Source organism: Hemitrygon akajei, chromosome 10, assembly GCF_048418815.1.
Source record: "Hemitrygon akajei chromosome 10, sHemAka1.3, whole genome shotgun sequence".
NCBI lineage: Eukaryota > Metazoa > Chordata > Chondrichthyes > Myliobatiformes > Dasyatidae > Hemitrygon > Hemitrygon akajei.
This window is the reverse complement of record NC_133133.1, coordinates 163,375,024-163,393,524: the sequence shown is the minus strand read 5'-3', so window position 1 is coordinate 163,393,524 and position 18,501 is coordinate 163,375,024. Positions and strand designations below refer to the sequence as shown.

Below are 18,501 nucleotides of genomic sequence, written 5' to 3'. Positions count from 1 at the left end.
ATGTTAGTGAGTGAAAACAAATACTTTGAACAAAAAAAAAACCCAAAGCAAAATAGAGTTTGCTATTGGCATTTGTTAAATAATACATGTATATAGATTTGTTAGTATGGCTTAAAGTGCAGATTTTATCTCCTGTTAAACACAAAAGTTGCAATTGTCTAAAGGTTCAACCAGAAATCTTCAAATGTATCAAACTGTTAGATCTTGAATTTCACACCAATTCTAAAATTTAAAAAGTACCAATAAAGCCAAGTCTTTCAAATTCAGATCCTTTTGGTTGGCAGCCATCTTTGAAGAGGAGCTAGGTTCCTGTAATTAGCAAGACCAGATGCGGTAGACTGAAAATTGAAAGCTGTGTCTCATTGCTCTTTTAGAACAGTGAAAACCTATATTGCAAAAAGTGAAAATTTGATACCTCCAATTCCCTCAGGATTCCTGATTGACCACAGGTTTCTAAATCTTCCAAGGCCTGCGACCAAAAATTTTCTTCCTGATCTGCTTCTAACCCATCTTGTCCACCTACATAACTGAAATTTATTCAGAAAGGATATAGCATTAAAAATCTTGGGGGGTGCATACATACTGTCAAAATACCCAATGGCAAAATTAAATATCTTTTCTCTTGATATTAACTAATAATTATTGTTTTTTTAAAATCACTGTACAATTTGAAATCAGATGTCCAGAAGTTAATATATAAATATCAACCAGTTTTGGATAACATCACAAATACATAGCCCACTTAAAGAAATTAATATTCAGTTTTTAAAATGAGGTGCACATTCGTCATGCATTAGTACTAGAAATATTTTTTTCATCATGGTTTTTCAAATAGACCTGGTAAGCAATTAAACAATTGATTGTATAATTGAATAGTCAGGCCGTTCATTTTCATTAGGCTAGTGAAAATGCTTCACCTTTATTTTACTTTATTGGAGGTTATTATCATTGTTCTGAAATTCCTTTCCAGGTCTACCAATCACATCTACATTCAATCAACATCTATAACATTGCAGGAGAAAGTAAGCATTGGGTGGGGTAATTGTAGGGTACAAAAGAAGTGATAGTGGGAAAAAGGAAATGGTAGGTAGTGACAGGAACAAGAGGTGGGAAAGATCAGGAGGTGAGATGTACTCTTTCCCTCCTCTCTCACAGGCGTCACCTGCCCCTGAGATTGAACAGCAGCAGAATTCATAACCTCTGTCCTTGATCCTGGAATCTGATCAGCAAAAAACCATTTGCTGTAGTCCAGCAGAAAAAAGGACTACATCTGAGACAACAGTCAGGCAGAAAGCGACCTGCAGAAGCAGGTGTTGAACTTGGTTATATTCTGATTGTGCACCGTGAGTTTTTTGATATTTTAAAGATGATAATTGACAGTTCTACTTTTAAGTAATAATGTAGCTTGGTGTTGAGAGCAGAGGGCTGAAATGCTCCTTCAAACAAGAGTTGGACACCAGTTCTCCCTGCCATCTGCTAAACTGGCTGAGGCTAGAAATGCTTAAAAAATACCCCCACTCTGCCAAGCACACTGCATTAACAACAAAGGAAACTGTTGAGTCTGGCAGTGCATTTTGTTTCATCTAATTTATTTCACAATAATTAACTACATGCCACTTGGAAATAATTGGTATTAAAACCCTGTGATCTAATTCTAAGAGCCGACTGGCTGGGGCAATATTGATCTAATGGGATGGGGAACTGTACCACTCATAAAGCACATCAACACTAAGCCACCCCAAGGACTGAAGGTGAGAAATACATTACTTTCAAATTCATGTATCTTCAAATCCATTTCAGTTAATCATCAAGCAATAGTTGTTTCTTATTCACCTTTGGTAAAGATTGTTAGATGCTTTGAGATGTGCAAAGTGTAGTAAGAATTTTAACCATCCTCTTGTGATTCCTATTTAATTTTGCCACGACTTCACGTTTCACTTGTTACGATTTAACACTAGTAGGCTCTTGCATCTGCAGCCTTTACTAATAATCTACTCTCTGTTGGTGCATGGCCAAGTGGTTAAGGCGTTCGTCTAGTGATCTGAAGGTCGTTAGTTTGAGCCTTAGCTGAGGCTGCGTGTGTGTCCTTGAGCAAGGCACTTAACCACACATTGCTCTGCGATGACACCGGTGCCAAGCTGTATGGGTCCTAATGCCCTTCCCTTAGTGGCACGGAGAGCGGAGACTTGCAGCTTGGGCAACTGCCGGTCTTCCATTTAAAAAAAAACCTTGCCCAGGGTTGCACCCTGGAAACTTTCCAAGGCGCAAATCCATGGTCTATCGAGACTAACGGAGGCCTACACACTACTCTCTGAAAATTCGATGGAAATTCGATGGAAATTCCAGCAGACAGACACACATGGTACATGGTTACATCGATTGGAAAAAAAGCTGAGGCTTGGACTGCACATCATAATTTATACAATAAAGAAGACTTTAAGATGCTGGTGCCCAAGTTTGCTTGAAAGAGTGAGGTGAAAAGCAGGTAAGCTTTTAAGGCCTGTGAGAAACAATGGGAGTGTGTGGACAGGGTTAGTTGTGTTGCATCTTCAAGGTTTCCTCTTCTGTTTAAAATAATTAATTTGGAGAACTGGGTGAATTCCATAGAAATTCAGGGCATAAAGGAAGCAATTTGGAGGATTTCACTATACTATTTACAGTGGCCAGAGATTAAATTCATGGATGTACCTTAAGTTTTCTTGAAGACATGGATTACCCCCACCTACTTCTGGAAACCACTGGCTCACACCACTCACGGTAGACGAAATGGTATTGCGAATCTTGAAGCTGTGCATAAGGAATTGAGCATCAGGAATGCCATTGCATACAAACTACACAGGTGCCTGTCCTGTCAGACATTTCCTGAACAATCTACATAAGAATCTATAGTTCTGACCTCTTTAGCAGTTACAGAACTTAAAAACTGGAGTGGAAGTAAGTCATACTTAATCCTGATGAATTGTCTAAATCAAAGGTTTTTTCCTAACTTTGGAGGAATTCACTATGCACAGGGTTAGTTTTTCAAGGTCTCCTCTTCTGTCATTACTAAGTTGGATAGGTAGTTCAAAATACGCTTGAAAATAATGCAGCTGTCTGTATATTGCAAAAATATGCCAGTCACTCTATACTCAGGCATTCAAACCAGGAAAGTCTCTTATTTTATCTCTATAGTCACAGAAGAGGGGTGTTATGTCTTTCCTGACTTAGGATTGTTGTTTTATTTCTAATTACTAGATCTCACTGCTTACGGATGGGTTCACAGCTGTTGTTTGCTCATTATCATACTGTTAAACAATCAACTTTCGTCATCAAAGCAGCCATTTTATATTGTTTGCACATTTCGTTTCGTAGTCCGAAGCACTTGCTAGAATCGAAGGAGTTTCAATCAATATTTGAATCTGCCTTTTGTTAGCGTGCTGAGAAGTACTGCCTTTATCCACCAGCTCCCTGAGTACTGTAACACACTGGTGAATAATAAAACGACCTCCAACTACACCACGCCGGGACTGGGGGTATCCACTGAATCTGTCTAGCTTGAGGAAATGGGGAAGTCTTGCATGAGGGCAGAGTAAGGGGACACTACAATTCAGTTTGTAAAATGCGGGGGAACGAAGAGAGACAAAACTAACCAGGTTCTGCTCTCAATTATTAGCCATTTGAATTGTACAATTGTGGAACTGCATCAATTTCCTTTGGGCTTCAGAAAACCAGGCTGAATAAAAATAAAGGGAAAAAAATGGGACTTGTATACGTGCACACTTGTAGCACACAATATTATTTACAATATAAACAAGCTTAAATCTAAGCTCGCCTTGCATCATTATGTTATTCTTTGATGTATTGCAACATAGGAAAACATAACAGATGTTCCTGTTTGTTATTAAAGTTGTTCATTTCACAGGTGAAGTGTTTTGACTAAAAAGCCACTTACAGCTTGAAGGGGAAAAATAGCAACTTTATGAAGAATAAATTGTGCAACTTACCTACTGGTGGTGGGTCTTTCCCATTCGTCATCACTCAGTGTCATATCATGATAAGGGTTATGGTGCCTGTTGGCAGGTGGATACGTCAGTTTAGCAGTTTTCCATTCATGTGCGTGAAGGCTATAACCAGAGGCTTGATATCCAGATGGAACTAAGGAAGGGAAAAATAGAGAATATTCAAGAGTTCAGATGCAGTCTGGGAATATTTAGTAATGTATCAAATCCTGTGAAAGAAAGGAATTGAGAAAGCAAGAAAAAGCCCAAGGCACCAACTAATCTTAATATTACAGACAGTGTCATCTCACAAGAAGATTCACAAATTTGTCAAAATTACTTGCCAAACCTTCATTTGGTTAATAAACTGCTTTTGCTCTGTCAATTATACCAGTCTGGGTTATACCACTGTTTACAGTTTATTTCACACTGCTGAGCAGCTTAATTTAATTACTGCCATTACCTGCCAGTTCTAGAAACCATTATTAAAGAAAATCAGTTACCACATCCATCGCAAAGCAGAGTATTATATTTGCATATTCTTAATATGCAACACACAGATTATATTTGACATCAAAATATGAAATAATCTTGACAGCATCATTATTTCCTAATTTACTGTACTGACATTATCCAGCAGTATTCTGCAGTGAAGCAGAATAATGTCTTACCTTTTGGCTGGTGGAACGCACATTCTGTGGAGTTACAACAGCTCATTTAAATTTACATTGTTAAATGTCACATTCTAGCCCTGTGCACATTTGTAAATTTAATGTTATGGCTGCTTTTTGGTTGGTAGTCATCAGAATTATAAAGTGATTCATTATACAGGAGGGGAAAAAACTGTATTCAACATTCATCCATAAGAGAGGAAACTTTGAAGTATCTACAAGGACAGGATAGCTCTAAAAGAAATGCACTAAGTTGGCTAGGATAGTTAATCAAAACATTACAAAGTTCAAACTGATATAATTGTGTCTACACTAAAATAATCAGATTCTTGAAACAGCATGTTTAGCATTAAAGGGGGTCTACATTTTGATGAATAGCTTTCTAACCAAATCTACTTAATAAGTTAGCTGGAAAGATGGATGTGAGGGGAGGAATTGAAGAAGACACTGAAGGTTTAATTGATTATCAATAGAAATGAATCATTTAAAAAGGGTTAGATTACTTATGACAAATAAGCAGCCATTACATTCACAACAGGTTATTATGTGCTTGTAATTCCAGGAATATGACCAGATCCATCACAAGTTACTCATTACATAAATTATGTAGGCTTTTGCTGATGGTTTGCATTTAACAATGTCACAGCAGAATGGCACAAACAGTGAAAGTACATAAGACCATGTGTAAACCTACAGCAATGACAAACTGGAAAAGTCATTTATTTTGCTTCCTGTGCCATTGCTGGAAGAGATTGGCATCCAGTCCCAACAAATTATCTCATCATAATCATGTGCAATGTCGTATGACTTGGGCGATCATGGTCTTGACTGTTGTAATGTGAACAAAGTCACTGGAGAGAGACTGAAGCAGATGAACAACAAAAGCGAGCATCAGGCATCATATTGAGACCCTTCCAAAGGAAGAGGCCCGTTTGACCCACTATTACACGATATTTTATGTGCTAATGATCAAAGGACAATTCTATACAATGTTTCTTTTGAATCACATATAATTTGCACACCTCCTTCGCAGACACATTCCAGACACCCAAAATGAATGTTAATTAACATTGTCTGATTTTTCAATTGCCCATTGTCCATAGCTCTAGGGCTGCATTTTAAATTTAATATACAGTCCACGATCAGGTCCAAAGATTGGTTGCTGAAGTTAATGTTTGCTATATGCCTTAACATTGACTATGATTGTTCTTGGCAAATTTTTCTGCAGAAGTAGTTTGCTACCATCTGCTGGGCAGTGTCTTTACAAGACGGGCGACACCAGCCATTACCAATACTCTTCAGGGATCATCTGCCTGGCATCAGTGGTCGCATAACCAGGACTTGTGATCTGCACAAGCTGCTCATTCAACCATCCACCACCTGCTCCCATGGCTTCACTACACTGATCGAGGGCTAAGCAGGTGCTACACCTTGCCCAAGGATGACCTGCAGGCTAGTGGAGGGAAGGAGTGCCTTACACCTCCTTTGGTAGAGATGTATCTCCAGCCCCTCCACCCCCAAGATATCTATCATGTTTAAATTCCTCCAGTCACCTCATTTCATCCCCAATTAACTCCAGCATACCAGTCCGTGTTCCTCTAATTCCAGCCTTGTGCTTTTCTACCTTCTCACCTCCTACGCCCACACTCTGTTATTGGTGATCAAGCTTTCAAATGCCAATAGACACTAAGGTATTTTACTGGTGATATATCAATCTCCATCTTCATGATCCTATTGAAAAAAAAACTATTACTTTGACCAAATATCTGGTCATCCCTCCAAATATTTCCTTTATTTTTGGCACCCATTTTACCTTGTAAGGAGTTTTGCACAGGAATATTCTTCCGCAAGGAAAAGACCATAAATAAATGAGCTGATGATGTAATTGTAAGGCTTTTAACATCAATAGAGTCGCTGAATCTTCTGTCTACCAGAGCATCTATTCAGATCAATTATAGTACATAGAATCTGCTAAAATGGAAATGGATATTGCATCTACCAGTCAGTACTGATGTTTATCCTCAAGCAGCAGACAATCTTTTTCTATATCCCTTATGTTCTTTCCCATCAGTCATTTAACTTATTACTTAGTCGCAAGTTTTATGTCCAGTTCTTTGCAGCACAGTGCAGTTGAGGAGACGTGAACAGTTTTGAGAAGTTAATCAAACAGAATTACATTTTATAAACACAAGAAAGTCTGCAGAAGCTGGAAATCCAAAATAAAACACACAAAATGCTGGAGGAAATCAGCAGGCCAGGCAGCATCTATGGAAATGAATGGATAGTCGACATCTTGAGCTGAGACCTTTCTTCAGGACTGAGGAGCAAGGGGGAAGATGCCAGAATGAACAGGTGGGGGGAGAGGAAGGAGGCTAGCTAGAAGCTGATAGGTGAAGCCAGGTGAGTGGGAAAGGTCAAGAGCTGATTGGATTCAGATCGGAGAGGACAGTAGACTTCAGGAGAAAGTGAAGGAAAAGAGGACTTGGGGGAAGTAATAGGCAGGTGAGAAGAAGTAAAAGGTCAGAGTGTGGAATAGAGGAAGGGGGAGCAGGAGGGGGTGAACTTGTTTACCAGAAGGAGAAATCAATATTCATGCCATCAGGCTGAATACAGACAGAATATAAGGTATAGCCTCATCATTGCACGAGACCATGGACCGACATGTTGGATCAGGAATGGGAATTAAAATGTTTGGCCACCGGGAAGTCCCACATGTGGCAGAATTACATTTTGTCTTACATAGAACAGTACATGCCCTTTAAATCAATTCCAAAATCAATCCAACCCTTCCGTCCCATACAGTCCTCCATTTTGCTTCAACCATGTATCTATTAAATTTCCCAAATACATCCGCCGACTACCATCACTACCACAGTCCATTCCATGCACTTACCACTCTCTGTATAAAAAAATTACCTCTGATATCCACCACTATACTTCCCTCTAATCAGCTTAAACGTATGTCCATTCTTATTAGGCATTGCCTCACCTCCCAAGAAAAAGTAACAGCTGTACAGCTGTGCCTCTTATCATCTATCTCCACCTCTACCAAGTTACCAGTCAATTCCCTTCACGCCAAAGAGCAAGTTTGCTCAATCTTGATAAGACATTCTCTAATCCGGGCAGTAAATGGCCAGTTTTTTAAATGAGATGTGCTGATGGAGGAGAGCATGAGTGGAAGGTTGCGTGATCATGTGAAATGAATGAAGATCTTACTAAAGTTGTTCAGTTTGAGAATGTTTTTTTCCCAGAGACACTGTCAATTAGCAGGAATACTGCTAACAATTCCCAGTACTGAAGCAGCCAACGGACAGGCTCACTGTACCAAAAGCAAGGTGCAATTAACAGGAATGCATTTCCTGGAAGAATGTTAAGTAGAGTTACTTCAACTTTTATGTATTTGAATAACCCATTAATGTGAGTGACAAAATCCACTACCTCCTTAAAAGTAGAATTAAAATTAATCTTCTTCAGTGTCTAACAAGTAGCAAGAATCTGCTATTTTCTGAAGTAAGGGCAGGTAGATTTCAAATTTGTAACTCACAGCTGTGCACTACTTTGCTCTTTAGACTTAGTTGTGCTGATGGAGATCAAAAGTTCATGAACCTGACTGACCAAAAAATTCTATGGTGATCTAAGCAGGTTATTTTCCTTGCATCAATAAACCTCTCCAAAAGGTCCAAAAATTAATCAAGAAAAAATAAATTCAAGGTGGTCACAGTTTATTCCATGTATTTCCAAGACTTGTTGAAATGGACTGCAAAGGTAATTTTAAAACTGCATCTTGATGTTTGCAGCTTGACACGGCCTGGACTCAATATTAAGGAACTTTGTTTTTTGGACAAGTGAATGAACAGAATACATAATGGATGGAATTCAGTTCAATACTTTGTTCAAATAGCTGTACAAAATAATGAATATGCTCTATCTCCCACGACAGTGGGTTGTTTTAACAAAGTAAATGCTCTCCCACATCTTAACTGAATCTAGCTGCTTTCTATCTCAACAGATAGAATTTGCATTTCTATCTGTTGACCTGATGAACTGTAGTGTTCCTGAGGGGGGTGGGGTGGGGGTGGGTTAGCTCCAGACTTAGCATATCAGAGATGTTCAATCAGCCTAATTTACTGTTGGCGATTTTTCATCTCGTAGGATCGACTTACTCTATGACACTGATGCACTGATGTGAATTTTGATGTTCTGTCATTTAGCTCACTGAGGCAATTACTGACAATCTGGAGGATAACCACCACAAATAAGAAACAAGTGCATTAATTGCACCTGTCAGCTTTTCCCTGAGCAGTGAAGTACATTTAAATTATGAAGCTATTGAATTAATTAGTTTTAAGCTGAATTGGGAAGGTAAAACCTCATGATTCTTAAAATAACTTGCTTATACCCATCTACTATGAAACCAGCCAGCCAAGTCCACTGATACTTGTCTATAGCTTCATTAAAATTAAAATAGTTACTATTGTTGCTTCAGTTTAAAATTTTTAAACTAGAATTGCTCTAGTTTCAATGTACGGTTAGACCATAAGACATAGGAGCAGAATCAGGCCATTCAGCCCATCTAGTCTGTTCTGCCATTCCATCATGGCTGATCCTGGATTCCACTCGACCACATGCACCTGCCTTCTCACCACATCCTTTGATGCCCTGACTGATAAGGAAATGATCAACTTCTGCCATAAATATACCCACGGAGTTCTTCCGGCTTTTGCTGTAAAGTGGCTTGTGAGAGCCAAATATCTGATAAAATATCACTCAAAGATCACTCAGAAGCTGGATGTTTGATTAGTTCTGGAAAATGAGCTCTTTTGTCAAATGTTCTAATTGAACCGTACTTCCATTAGGGATATTAAGCAGCTAAGATCAGCAATATGATTGTCTAATGCCAGCACTTTTGAGAGGATTTGTCAAATATGGCTTCTGTTTCAACTTTAAATTATAGATTCTAGTGAGTTCATTTTGTGTGTGTTATATACATAGTTCATATACTTCTGTCACCTGCCCTGTCTTGTTCCCTACAGCAGATCAGGTATCACATATTCTCTCGCTGGGTCTGCTATACTGATTAAGGAAACTTCCCTGAGTACATCTGATAAATTCTATCCCCTCTAGTCCTTTTACAATTATGGGGGTCCCAGTCAATATTTGTAAAGTTAAAACTACTTGCTACAACAATCTTATGTTTACTTCAGCAGTCTGGGATCTCTCTACAAATCTGTTCCTCTAAATCCCAAAGACTGTTGGGTCATTTGTAATACATCGCCATCTATATCCCAGATGTACAGGACAGCTACAAATACCCCAGGATCCTGCAGGCGCACCAAGCCGTGATGAGGACACAAGGAAGGCTGCAACATCCAAGTACCTCCACAGAGTGGAACAGGTCCTAAAAAGCCAGCTGAATGGGAGAACAAGATCAGAGCCATCAACACATTTGCCCTACCAGTCATCAGATACCCAGCTGCAATAGTGTGCCGGCCAAGGAACAAACGGGAAGCCTCAGGAACTACCAGAAACTATTAGGAATACATGGAGGATTCCATCCAAGGTCCAATGTTGTGCGACTGTACACCCGCCAGAATAAAGGAGGACGGGGTCTTGGAAGTGTCAAGGCCACAGTCCTGGAAGAAATGCGAAACACCCATGGGTATCTCAGGAAGATGGGCCCTAAGGGATGACGGGCTAGGAGAATTCTTCAGACAGCAGGCAGCGGATATGGAAGTGGGTGAAGCAGAGCCAGAGGGCCAGTGGCCATGGCAGGACAAGCCACTGCACAGGATATGCCATCACAGATATCAGAGGTGGCTGACATGAGAAAGTCCTACCAATGGCTGGAAATGGCAAGGCTGAGGGACAGCACAGAGGCGCTGCTCAGGGCTGCACAAGAACAGGTGCTGAGTACAGGAGCAATAGAAGCCGGGGTCTGTCACACCACACAAAGATGCAGACTGTGCACTGAAACTATCCAGCACATACGAGCAGGGTGCAAGATGCAGCAGGAACAGCATACTCTGAACGGCACAACCAAGTTGCAGGAATTGTGTAATGAACATCTGAGCCGAGTATGGATTGGACATTCACAGGTCCAAATGGGAAACACCCAAGAAGGTAGTGGAGAATGACAGAGCTAAGATCCTGTGGGACTTCCAAATACAGACTGATAAGGTACTGTCCAACCAACCAGACATAGTAATACTGGACAAGGAAGAGAAGAAGGCAATAGTAATAGATGTGGTAATCCCAAATGACAGCAACATCAGGAAGAAAGAATATGAAAAGCTGGAGAAATACCAGGACTTGAAAGAGCAGATAGAAAGGGTGTGGAAGGTTAATGTCAGAGTAATCCTGGTGGTGATAGTTGCATTTGGAGCTGTGACACTTGGACTTGGAAAGTGGCTCCACAAATCACAGGAACAACAGCTAACATACTCCTCCTAACCTAACAAGTTTTATTCCAAGTCAATTACATTCAGTTTGACCCACCAGGATCAAAATAAGCTGCAGAGACTTAGTTAGCAGATCATGGGCACTAGCCTCCACTGTATCTAGGACACATTCAAGGAGCAATGCCTCAAAAAACGCCTAGATCGAGTGTATGCGGTAAGGATGTTTCCAATAGTGTGAGAGTCTAGGACCTGAGGGCACAGCCTCAGATTGGAAGAACGTCCATTTGGAATGGAGATGAGGAGGAATTTCTTTAGCCAGAGGGTGGTGAATCTGTGGAATTCATTGCCACAGGCAGCTGTGGAGTCCAGGTGTGTTGGAGGCCTATTTGAGGTGGAGGTGGACAGAATCTTGATAAGTCAAGGCAGGAAAGGTTTTGAGAAGGCAGGAGAATGGGATTGAGAGGGAAATGGATCACTCATGATGATTGGTGGGCCAAATGCCCCAATTCTGCTCCTATCTCTTATTGTCTTATGATAATAATGGGGCTTTTCTCTTTGGAGTGAAAGAGGATGAGAGGAAACGTGACATGATAAGAGGCATAGATCAAGTGGACAGCCAGAGACCTAGATGAAGGGCTAAACCTATTCTAATTACATTGGCCAAGAGCTTCATGACCTTGCCCCAACTTTTTACACAATGTATGGTACCTCATTATTCTGACACGTTTTCTATTTAGTGCAAGACCCATCTACTCTCATTCCTGCAAAAATCACACCAACTGTTACTAAAATACGTTGCCAAGACTCTGTCAGTTTCTGCATGAGAGATGAAACAAGAGCAGCTGATGTACTCCGCTTGGCTTGACAAGTTTTATTCCAAGTCAGCAACATAGAGTTTGACCCAACAAGTCTATACCAAGCATCAACCATCCACTTACAAAATCATCAATGCTTTTAAATCACCAAAATGAAGCAGCAAAACCAAAGTCCCACAGAATTAGTAACATTCAGCTAAAGTCATAATCTTATAAGCTGATTTGAGATGGTTGAAATACAAAAAAAATTGATATATTTAAAAGTACTCTTCCACACTTATACAGGTTTCCCAGCTATCCAAAGGTAGAGCGTTCCTATGAAACCGTTTGTAAGCCGAAATGTCGTAAAGCGAAGAAGCAATTTCCATTAATTTATATGGGAAAAATTTCTGAGCGTTCCCAGACTCAAAAAATAACCTACTAAATCATACCAAGTAACACATAAAACCTAAAATAACACTAACATATAGTAAAAGCAGGAATGATATGATAAATATGCAGCCTATATAAAGTAGAAATATTGTATGTACGGTGTAGTTTCACTTATCAAAATTGGAAAGGCAGTGAGCCAAATTCGATTTGGAGAAAAAAAAATCGGCACGTACACACCTACACACGTTCACACATGCGCACACAAATGCCTGCACAAGGCTTCACGGTCATTGTAGTCTTTGTCGGGGTAAACACACGTATAAAGCGGCTGTCTTTTTATCGTAAAAGCGAAAATCCTCTTTGGTTGGCGAAAACAGGTACTAATGTAGGTCTTTCGTAACAGCGAGCTGTCATAAAGCGAATGTTTGAAAAATGGGGGCCACCTGTAGTTACTTAGAATTATTCCTGTAAAGATGCCAACGTTAAAAACTGCTAAGAAACAACATGGTAGATGCAGAATAAACATATTCCTTACCTTGACTTCCATAGCTGGTGTCTATGCCTGACCCATCCCATGACTCCACCGCACTGTCCACACTGGGTATTGTAGCTGAGTACATCTCACATAGCTTGGTTGGCTTTTGTGCGGTGGGAATTTCATCTTCTGCATCGCTCAATTCACTCAGTCGGCCTGAGACCGATGATTTTTTAGGACTGGACTCTGTGCAAAAAGACCACCAAACATTTTATCTGCAAATCAGAAAACCAAGGTTGTTAAAAATCCAAGTCTGTATTCTCTATACAGGTAGTCCCCGTGTTACAAACGTCCGACTTACGGACAACTCGTACTTACGAACCGAGGAAGGAGAATGCCATCCGCCATTTTAAGTTGGATCGCAACGTCGTCCGCCATTTTAAGTCATTGCCGTTGACACTGTGTTAAGTGTTTAACTTTGTATTTGGCTTAAATTTTTCTTAGTAAGATTCACCCTGACTCCGCCCGCGCCCCCCACCCCCCATTCCGGTCGGCTGGTGGCGCAGTGAGATCAGTGCCGGGCTGGAGAACGGAGGTTCCCGAGTTCGACCCAGTGGTAGTCTGCTCCAGTGCCGGGTTGATGTTGATCCAGTGACTCCCGTACCATCCATGCTGCGTTGATGTCGAGCTTGCAACTCGACCTCGTAAAAAAAAACACTGCCACCTCCAGGTTAAATTCCCACGCGGAATATTGTGGAGGATCAAATACCCAACCCAGCACAGCTCCCACTTGTCCCATTTAGCCTGTCTCAATGCGGTCCTCCTTAGGAGCCAGTGGACCTCGGGAGCGGCCGCCCGCAGCGTTTCTGTTCCATTGACAGGAAGCGATCACGATTGAAAATAAAGTGGAAATAATAAAGTGTTTGGAAAGAGGCGAAACACCATAGGTCATTGGAAAAGCGTTAGGCTACAGTCGGTCAATGAACGGAACAATTTTAAAGGAAAACGGATAAAGTGAGAATAATGGAGCACGTGAAAGGCCCTGCCCCGATGAAAGCTACAATTATTACTAAGCAACCCAGTGGTTTAATTATTGGAATACATACGCTTCTTAAGTGTTTTATATGCATAGAAAAGTAAAATATATACTATATACTAAGACAAATGTTTGACTAACTGACGCTAAATAATACCGGATGTGCTTGTTCCGACTTCCGTACAAATCCGACTTAAAGACGGACTCAGGAACGGAACTCGTACGAAACCTGGGGACTGCCAGTAGTGTCAAATTATTTCTGCTGTGATGTGCTTGTGCAGCTTTTTAACCCTCATATCCAAGTTTCAATCCAGCAGTGTATTGTGGGGTTGAAGCTTCCCATTTTGCTTTCAGTTGTGAGCCTATCATTCAAATAACTGGATCACAGCACAAAACGTCCCATGGGTAGAAACCTCATACAGGACAGCTGTCAAAATCCACAGTAATTATGAACATCTTTGATATACATGAGATAATGATTCATATTGGAGTTGAAACAGAAATTGCAAAAGCTGAACATGTAAGATAAAACAGAAAATGTTGGAAGCTGTCAGCAGATCAGGCTGCGTCCCTGAGGAGAGAAGCAGTGTTGACATTTTGGGCCAAAGACTCTTCAGAATTGGAAAAGTGAAATAATAAATGCGGTTTTGTTATAAAGACCAGAAGGCGGAGAGAACAGAGGGAACGCGTGGGTCAGGATGCAGATGGAAGTTGTCTAGGTAACAATACTTTAAAATGTTGGAACCGTGAGGATCATGACAGTGCTCTGGTTTTCTTCTACATCCTGAAGACATGAAGACTGGCAGTCTAATTGGGCACGGTACATTGCACCTAATGTGTCGGTGAGTGCTAGACTCTGGAAGGAATCCATGGGAATGTGGGAGAACACAAGGGAATTAGTGTAAATATAGCTCGATAGCTCACGCAATTAGCTGAAGGGCTCATTTCTGTGCTTTTTTGACTCAAACACACAAGAAATAAAAGACACGGACGCATCCATGGAGAGAAAGGAGTGTTACTTCAGCCCGTGGTTGTAACATCGTCAGATGAAAGGTGAAGTAATGCTCATTGAGCTTATGCTGAGCAATGTTGGAGCAATATAGGAGGCAGAAACCCGAGGGGTCAGACTGAGTGTAGGACAGAGAATTAAAGTTACAGGAGACCTGAAACTCAGTCATGTTTGCAGACTGATCAAGTTATCTATTAAAAGCTCAAGTAACAGCCCCCCATGTCTGAGAGATTTAAAGCTAAAAACTTGTTTCTAACCACTCAATTTAAAGGCTGTATCTTTCACTTTCAGTTTCTTTCATTTTTCTCTTTTGTCTTCAATTGTTGTTCTCTAAAGTGATTATATACTATCGATGCAGCTATAAAGAAGGCAGGACAGTGGCTACACTTCATTTGGAGTTTGAGGTGATTTGGTATGTCACCAAAAACACTTGCAAGTTTCTACAGATATACCGTGGAGAGCATTCAAACATACTGCATCACCATCTGGTATGGTGGGGTGGAGGGGGGGGGGGGGGGTGGTTTCTGCGTAGGATTGAACTAAGTAGCAGAGAGTTGTAAACTTAGTCAGCTCCATCATGGGCACTAGCCTCCATAGTATCCAGACATCTTCAACGTGCAATACCTCAAAAAGGTAGCATCCATCATTAAGGACCCTCATTACCCAGGTCATGTCATGTTGTCATAGCTACCATCAGGAAGGAGATACAGAAGCCTGAAGGCACATACACAACATTTCAGGAACAGCTTCTTCCCCTCTGCCATCTGACTCCTGAATGGACACTGAACCCGTAAACACTTCCTCACTACTTTTTAATTTAACACTCTCTCTCGCTCTCTCTCTCTCTCTTTATATATATATATAGACATACACTGTAATTCACAGTCTTTTTTCTCCATTATTATGTATTGCAAAGTACAGCTGCTGCAAAGACAACAAATTTCATGACGTATGCTGGTGATATTAAACCTGATCCTGCTTGCAATACTTGACAAGCTCAGTCCAAATGCTATCTCAGACTACCTCTCTTTCCCCTTCCACCAAACAAACTCCCACCATCCCCCCACTGATTCTGCGTCCTTCCATGACTCTCTGTTTTTGTTAATGATCCATGTAACTGCAGTTGATAATAAAAGCTCCATATTATTAAATTTCCTGATCTAAAGCAGCAGTTTCGATATCAAGCCATTAAAGAAGAAAGCACAAATGGAGCAGTTTAAATGCTTACTATCAAGCTGTTTTTTAATCTTCAGCGTGACGGTTTCTCCTGCCATCTGTAGGAGATGAATGGCCTCGCTTAAAGGTTTACCCTTCAGGCTCCTGCTGTTTATAGCCAGGATTCTGTCTCCAATATGAATGGCACCAGTCCTGTAATACAAGGTAGAAACATCAACGTTCAAGATTAAAAACAGTACAGAGCTGTTGGACCATATGTCACAGACGGAGTTTTAAACTTTGCAAATGCATATGGTACTTTACAATCACACGTTTCCTCATGCCATATTACATTAAATTATCAGTGCCAGAATGGCAATGAAATGACAAAGAACACAGAACAGTGCACACAGGAACAGGCCATTCGGCCCACAATGTTGTGCTGAGCCAGCCAAAAAGCAAATCAAAATCACCCAAACACTAATCTCTCCTACCTACACAACGTTGATTTCCCTGCATCTTCCTTGCATCCATGTGCCTGTTCTAACGTCTCCTAAAAGCCTCTGATATATTTGCCTCTACTACTATACCAGGCATCCACAACTCCGAGTAAAAACTTACCCCTCACAACCCCCTTGAACCTACCCCCTCCTTCAATGCCTCTGCTCTTGAGGAAATACGGTCTGCCTCAGGAATTGCTGCTGCAGTTCTACACTGCAGTCATTGAGTCTGTCCTGTGCACCTCCATCATTGTGTGGTTTGGAGCCCCCACCAAGCAGGATAGAACCAGACTACAGCGCACAGTGAGGACTGCCGAGCGCATCATTGGAGCCTCCCTGCCCTCTATTGTGGACCTGTACTCTTCCAGGTTGAAGAAGAGGGCGGGGAACATCATAAAGGACTCCTCCCATCCTGCGCACGGACTGTTTGATCTGCTTCCGTCTGGTAGGCACTTCAGATCCCTCCAGACTAAGACTAATAGGCACTGGAGAAGTTTTTTCCCTACTGCGGTCACTTTGCTGAACAGTTAACTGCCGGTTAACTGTCGGCTAACTATTACTGGGATTGCACTACCTGTATGTATAATCTATATTTTCATTTATATTTATCATTATTATTGTTATGAGCAGAGAGACAACATCTGCCGGAAGTAAATTCCTTGTATGTGCACAGGTACTTGGCGATTAAAGTCTGATTCTGATTCTGATATTAGACATTTCAACCCTGGGAAAACACACTCTCTGTCCACTCTATATACGCCTCTTAATCTTGAAAACCTCTATCAGATCTCCCCTCAGCCTCCGGCACTTCAGAGAAAACAACCCAAGTTTATTTAGCCTCTCGTGATAGCATGTGCCCTCTAAACCAAGTTTTACACCAATAAATATCTGGCCATAAGATTACATTCCACATAATAAATGTAAGGCCTTATTGTGGGTTAAAAAGGATAGCTTTTGAATGAAAGGTGGTCATTTCATATCTCATTTGGATTTCTTCTCAACAAATTGTCTAGCCTTATTATTCAGAAATGCTCAGGATTCACTTTAATGACTGTGCTATTTGCATCACTGTCAAACATCCCAATTAATGAAAATGCACATCTCCCATCTATTAAACAAGTTCCTTCCTTCATGTTAAATAATCAGTAGAAACTTATAATCTGCAGTGTGTTATAAACATCAAGGTAACTGTAAGGTGAGTAGTATTCACACCTCCATACACTTTACATATCATAATGAGTCATAACATGAAAGTTAGCAATCCTTATATGTAAATGAATCAGGGCACAGAGCACTACTAAACCTGTTTTAATTTAGATACGGTTGCTCAGCAGCACACTTCATCTTCTGGTGTTACCTGTATAACTCAGTTGTCAAGTGACTATTTCCAGATTTCTTCCATTGTCAACCAGTAACTAATCACTGGAAGCTGTTAGGAAAACCAATCAAGGACGACAAATCCTCATTTCAGTTCTCATCCAAGGAAATCCTCAAAGCAATGTGTTGTGTATTTAATATTTCAATAATATTTGAGTAACCTTGTAAATATGATGCCGATTAAGCATTCTTGTTCGTTTAATTATTTGAATACATTAGATTAATTCAAAGAAACTCACGGGAGTCCAAAAATACAGGTGCATTTCAAGATTTACTTTAAGCGAGGTGTGCACATATCACGTGGTAGTGTGATGATGTAAGTAATGAATGTATTTTTACATTTAACCTATAATGAATTATTTAAACAAACAAGAATGCTTAATCAACCCATATATATATAGAAGATTACTCAAATATTATTGAAATATTAAATACACAGCACAATGCTTTTCTGGTTTGGATGAGGTAAAAGTCATGAGGAATGGCGAATTATTTGGAAGATGACTAAACTCTGCACCTCACCTTTCAGCCAATCCACCTTTGGTTAGACTTGAGATGACTATTGGATCAAAGGGCTCCTCCGTGCCAGATATGGTAATTCCTAATGGACCACCATAACGTTTTAGCTCCACAGTGTAAATGATTGCCCCAGAGCTCTCTTGTTCATCTAGAAATTTGAAGGAAAAAAAGTTATTGGAACAGTAAATGAATCATCA

General features: G+C 40.5%; 1 protein-coding gene across 5 annotated transcripts in view; it reads right to left on the bottom strand.

Annotated features, from left to right (window-relative positions):
• The window catches only part of grip1 (glutamate receptor interacting protein 1), a 302,489-nt gene that overhangs the window by 2,745 nt on the left and 281,243 nt on the right, over positions 1-18,501 (bottom strand). For 3 of the 5 annotated variants that reach the window (XM_073059570.1, XM_073059574.1, XM_073059572.1), the window contains exons 17-23: positions 18,308-18,452; positions 15,982-16,121; positions 12,769-12,954; positions 3,984-4,134; positions 2,689-2,787; positions 416-527; positions 241-309 (exon numbers count right to left, since the gene is read on the bottom strand). In XM_073059570.1, the coding sequence (XP_072915671.1) occupies positions 241-309; positions 416-527; positions 2,689-2,787; positions 3,984-4,134; positions 12,769-12,954; positions 15,982-16,121; positions 18,308-18,452 (902 nt within the window). The remainder of the gene's footprint in view (positions 1-240; positions 310-415; positions 528-2,688; positions 2,788-3,983; positions 4,135-12,768; positions 12,955-15,981; positions 16,122-18,307; positions 18,453-18,501) is intronic. The other 2 variants (XM_073059571.1, XM_073059575.1) reach the window with 1 other exon arrangement.